Source organism: Microtus ochrogaster, unplaced genomic scaffold, assembly GCF_000317375.1.
Source record: "Microtus ochrogaster isolate Prairie Vole_2 unplaced genomic scaffold, MicOch1.0 UNK13, whole genome shotgun sequence".
Taxonomy (NCBI): Eukaryota; Metazoa; Chordata; class Mammalia; order Rodentia; family Cricetidae; genus Microtus; species Microtus ochrogaster.
The window spans coordinates 1,193,730-1,199,870 of NW_004949111.1; the positions used below are offsets into that span (position 1 = coordinate 1,193,730).

The 6,141-nt window shown below is 35.9% G+C and overlaps 1 protein-coding gene across 2 annotated transcripts in view; it reads right to left on the reverse strand.

Moving 5' to 3' along the window:
• Nucleotides 1–1,384: 1,384 nt before the first annotated feature.
• Nucleotides 1,385–6,141, reverse strand: part of Klhl4 (kelch like family member 4) — a 76,415-nt gene continuing 71,658 nt past the window's right edge. For both annotated transcript variants that reach the window (XM_013353603.2, XM_005366703.3), the window contains exons 10-11: nucleotides 3,026–3,197; nucleotides 1,385–2,684 (exon numbers count right to left, since the gene is read on the reverse strand). In XM_013353603.2, the coding sequence (XP_013209057.1) occupies nucleotides 2,625–2,684; nucleotides 3,026–3,197 (232 nt within the window). In that variant the 3' untranslated portion in view covers nucleotides 1,385–2,624. The remainder of the gene's footprint in view (nucleotides 2,685–3,025; nucleotides 3,198–6,141) is intronic.

Sequence of the window (6,141 nt, forward strand, 5' to 3'; positions counted from 1 at the left end):
ATGGAGAGCAATGAAAGAGATATCTTGATTGAGGGAGCCATTATGGGTCTATCAAGAAGCCTGTCATGAGAAAAATTCCTTGGAATCCACAAGGATGACCCCAGCTAAGATTGTAAACAATAGTGGAGAGGGTGCCCGAACTGGCCTTGCTCTGTAGTCAGATTGATTACAATCTTAAATATCACCATAGAAACTTTTCCCAGCAACTGATGAAAGCAGAGGCAGAGATCCACAGCAGAGCACTGGGTTGGGCTCCCAAAGCCTAGTCAAAGACTGGGAGGAGTGAGAATATGAGCAAAGAGATCAAGATACCCACTGAAACAGTTTACCTGAGCTAATGAATGCTCATCAATTCTGGCTGGACAGGGAAGTAACCAGCAGATGACCAAATTAAGCCCTCTGTATGTGGGTGACAGTTATATGGCTGTGGCAGACTACAGGGCCACTGGCAATGGGACCAGCTTTCATCCATACTGCTTGTACTGACTTTTGAAAATCCATTGTTTCTGGAGGTAATACCTTGCTCAGTGTAGATATAGTAGGGAAGGCCTTGGTTTTTCCTTAAAGCAATGTGCCTTACCCTCTCTGAAGAGAGGATGGGGTGTGGGGAGGAAGGTGGAGGGAATGGGAAGAGGGGAGAGAGAAACTGGGATTGTTATGTAAAATGAAAAAAAGATAGTTTTTTTTAGAAAAAATAAAATACAAAATAAATAAAATCTGTGTTCTCCATTTCAAACATGTTCGTATTCATGAGGAAAAAATTGTGATGGGGTTAAAGAATTGTGACATTTGTACTTTCACATTAATTTGATAAAAATACAATTTAACACATCTAACCAACCTGTCACCCATGCTACTGTAAATAGCACTAATGGAACTCATTTGTTTACAGTGAGTTCAAAAAGGTAAATATAAAAGTTATTAAAGAAAGAGCTAGCTAAGGAAAGAGAAAAGGTTAGTAGGAGTAAGGGAAGAAAAGAGATGGTATATAAAGGATTAATATGATAAACATGCCTTATGTACATGTAGGAAATGTCATAAGGCAACTTATTAGTATGTATAATTAAAAAATGCTAAAATAAACATTAAAATCCAGAAATGTCTTATGTTTCTTTTTTGTGTATGCTAACCTTTCTATGCCACCTTTGATGTGAAGAAGTCTGCACCACTTTGTTGAGAATTATAGACAAAATAAGAAACAAAGGAGGGGAATTGTGTATTAGCATTAAAATATTTTTGCTTTGGGGGCACTACAGCATCAGAAAAATCACACAACTTGCACTGGGCATATTTTAGAATGACAATCATTATAGTCACAGGGAAAAATTTTTATTTAAATTCAATTTGCCAAAGTACAAATACCTTTTTTCAACATATGCTGTGATATTAAAAAAAAATTAATAGGTAGTAAGTAGCATTTTATAAGCATTACTCTGGATTTTGTTATTTGTTTTGATATTCTACAAGACAAAGTTCCTTTTATGAGAAGTATTATAGAAATTCAAAAACGGAACATTTACTTGAAAAGTTAACTTCAAAAACATGAGTTTTCAATATTTCACCACGTTTTCTCTTTAAGTAGTGTAAATGAAAATAAAATAAAAGCTAAAGCAATACTCAAATACTCTTTTTATTTTTATTTTCAAAAGTGTAGTTTTGTAGTACATGTGTCTTTACTATTTACTGCTAGGTAAACATGATTATGAAATTAAAAGAAGATTAGGCATAGATAGGTAAAGAAAAATTATAGAATTAACTATGTATGTTAAACTTTTTAGTGTTTCCGTTGTTAATATTGTGCATCATATTCTCAACTTTAACTTTGTTTAGATCAAATTTTAACATAATGGAAGGTGTTTATTGAGAAAATATTAAATGTTTGAGGAGAGAATAAACTTCTGTACAATGAGGCCCTCAGGCAAAGTTTGTAACAATATAATATTCACTGTTACAGATGATAGATTGTATATGCGACATTATGATACTTTACTGCAAATGAATCTATCAACACACCATGTCATGGGATAGAAAATTTATATACATATTTTAGCAGAAAGTTAACTGAAAATAATAGCCTGTGAAAAGTTTGACATTGTGTAATTAGTATAGGAAATTACATCAGTGAATGACCTGTTTCATGCTTGACACAGAAAACACTTTCTTCTTGGCAAATGTGAGGTATTATTAGCTAGGTGAGCTATTGTTTGAAACAAGATGGTATGCTTTAAAGCTTCTGTCATTCTTTTTAATTAAGTTATTCCAGATGGTAGAGTACCTTTAATAGAAAATGTTTTTACTTCCTAGACCCTTACATGAAAACTGTTAATGCATTAGTCACCTTCAAATACTGCCCACTGCCAAATGTTTGTTAGGTACTTTAACATTTTATGCTAATGAGGCTAAAAATAGCCAATGGGATTTTGCATTAGATTATAAGCTGAGACAGCACATATACTCAACAGTAACATGTAATCCACATTTTTCAGCCTTATGAATGTTAACAATTTCAACTACACATGAAAGCAACACAACAGCATTTGAATCTGCTATCAACTTCTGAAAAGAGGATATTTCTTCTTCATTCTTGAGATAATTCTATTCCATTGTATTAGCTAATGAGAGTTTCAGTGTAGCTTCACAACTACAACACATGCTCCAGCTCTTCCAACATTCACAGGGACTTCCTAAAACACAAATAAAAAAGAAACACTGCCTTTAGTATAACCCAGAAGGTTGGCCTTCAAAGAATTTTTACCTGCCTTGATCCAACTTTTGACTTGTCCTTAAATAAGAATGTTGCAGCTCAGATCATTGAAGACTGTAGATGGCTTCTGGAAGATCAGGTGCTTTGGCATTAAGTTTTTTACTTTTGTGACAATTTTCTCAGTTTTTCAACTGTGCTTTTTCGCACAGTTAATGATACTATTACTCAAAGTTTTTTTGAGGATTAAATGAAATAATGGATCACAAGAATTTGATATATAAATTCTGAAATATAATAACATGAAGATTTTTACTATAATACCTCTTTCCATTCATCTTTCTGAGCATCATATGATTCGACAGTATTCAGATATGTATGACCATCATATCCGCCAACCACATAGAGTTTGTCTCCAAGGGGGCATACTGCAACAGCATCACGAGGAACACTCAAAGGTGCCACAGTTGACCACGAATCACTTTTTGGATCATATCTTAGGAGATTTAGGAAGAAAAATGAGAGGTAAAATTCAGTAATATCACAATGAAAATCAATAGGCATTAATAAAATGTGTTATTGTGTAAAATACATAATTGGGAACACTGAAAAGCATTATCAACCATAGGTTTGCTATGCAAGACAAAAGAGTTAAAAAAAGTATAAAGAATTGAAGAATTAAAAAATATGTACATGATATAGCTCTCTTCAGCCACAAGAGGGCGCGCAAAGCATACAGAAAAAGTGCTTCCTTTTTCCATCAGGCATTTCTTTTGTCCATACTCAATTCATATGTTATACAAATTTGGCATTAAAGTCTCCCATAGATAACTTTTCTATAACTTTGACCTGTATGCTTAAACTATGTAACATTGACTCTAAAAAGTGTGAAAAGTAAATTAATACAAGTATACATTACATGCTCTCTAGCCATGTTGATCTATTTGTAAAAGCACATTGAAAGTGTTGTCTTGTATGTCACATTTTACTAATTATATTAGGATTACATCTTTTAATCTTAACAAATTTTCAATAGATACCTAAAAGTCTCATATTATTTTTTTCTGAATTTTAAATTATTTCAATAATATTTTAATACTAACAGAAACCCACAAATTATCAAGATTATCTTTATGTATCTTTTACATTATTGAATGTCCTTACTGTGTCATGTTAAATTGTTATGTTATGTTGAAACTTAGAATGAGAAAAGCTACAGTTGATTCTCTCTGTGTAGTATTTTCCAAACAATAATGTAATTGAGTCTATAGTGGTCAAATTAATTAATTATAAGTAGAAGTGAGTGAAAACTCACAGAGGTAATTCCTCACATGTTTACATAAATTTTCAAGTATTTTCAATTCATACATAATCAAATCTCAAAATACTAATATTATCAGGTTATTATTTAATTCAGAAAATCTTGAATTGTTATGATTTTGCTTAATTTCTTCATTATTGGCATACTTGAGAATTGAAACTAGGTTCTTAACATTGTTGACAAATGTTAAGGCACTAGCACTTGGATAAAACCCAGCAGAAAATATTGAATTTTAAGAAGGAAATGAAATTATTAATTAATATGAAACCTATAAAGTTATGAAGCAACACACTGACTAATTCATTATATTCAACTTATAATAACACCACTTATCTCCCTGTTTCTATGTCTTTTCACTCAGTCTATATAGACACATAAATTAAACACATTAATTCTAATGGAGATTTCTAATGTTCTTACAAACAGGAGACTTAATAATGGGCCCATTGCACACATGATAGAATGCTTAGAAATAATTTCTTTGACTTCTTGAACTGCATTTTAAATTAACATTATAGAAAATAAACACTGATGGATTGGGAATCATCAAAGTTAAATTCTCCTATGTTAAGTAATGGTTAAGACAATTCCAGGGAAATGGGCAAGTCACCATTTTTCAAGTAATAATGTTGTAAATGTAAAACATTTTTTTCTGTTTTGCTGGTTAGTTTTTGTCAATTTGACACAAACTGGAATCACTGGAAAAGTGGGAAACTCAATTAAGGAATTGTCTCCAAATCATTGGCTTGAAGGCATGCCTGTGTGCATTTTCTTGCTTAATGGTCAATGTGAACTCCATTTTTGGCAATACCATCACAGGACAGATGCTCTTGGGCTGTATAAAGATACAAGTTTAGTAAGCCTTTAGGAACAAGTAGTGTTCCTTCACAGTCTCTGCTTCAGTTCTGCCTCCATATTCTTACTGCAATTCATAACTTTGCTTCCTCAATAGTGGATTATGACCTAAATAAGTCATTTCCTCTATTAAGTTAAGATTGGTTAGCAGTGGTTTCGGTGCTGAGGAGTTCCATCTGGATGGGTGAATGTGTGCTATCCAGGGGCGGATTGTTGCGGAAGAGAGCACAAACCCCCCTCCCCCAGCTCCTGCTGCAGGGCTGTCTTTCTTATACACCAACCAGCCCCCCAGCACCCCTCCCCAAGCCTGGCCTGCTGTCTGTTAGGTCCTTTGCTCAAGAACAGTTCTCCACTCCTACACTAAGACTACCCAACCAGAGCAGTGAGTGCCTACATACCGGGCAGGCCTCAAGGTTCCCTGCAAGGGAGCCCAGGCACCTTCAGCTTGTGCTGCAGGATCTCCTTTGCTCCACAGGACACCACCCTGCCTGCCATGTTCTTCCTTTTGTCCCCGGCTCATTGGGCTACCAGGCGTCCTTGTTTAGGTGCTGAGGAGTTCATCCAGGGGCTGGCTGTCCCAGAAGAGAACAAAACCTCCTCCTCCAGCTCCTGCAGCAGGGCTGTCTTTCTTACACACTACCCTGCCCCCAAGCGTGTGCTGTTTGCAAGGTCCTTTGCTCAGGAACAGTTTCCTGCTCCTACACTAAGGCTACCCACCCAGAGCGGTGAGTGCCTGCCTATTGGTCAGGCCTCTAGGATCCCCAAAAGAGATCGCAGACACCTTCAGCTTGTGCTGCAGGGTCTCCTGTGCTCTACTCAGCCCCCCCAGCCCCCCAATCGCCCTTTTGTCCATGGGTCATTGGACTACCAGGAGTCCATGTTTTGGTGCTGAGGAGTTCCATCTGCATGGGAACGGTTCCTGCTTCTACACAGAGGAGATACACCCAGAGAGTCAGTCACAGCAAAGACTGGACCAAGACACCAGGCCTCTCCTGGCTCCATTTAAAGGAAGAGATGGGAAGGCGCCAGTGCAAGAATTTCTCTAACAACCTGAAAGGCAACATGACATCACCAGAATGGAGGGATCCTGAAATAAGAAGAATTGTACACCCTACTCCAGAAGAATTAGAAGAAATTGACTCTAAACTGAATTATATGAAAATAATAGAGGGCCTTAAACAGGGGGTGAAAAACTGCTATAAAAAATAAAGATGACAAACAAAAAGGTAGAGGAAATGAATAAATTGCTCAAAGATACCCAAGA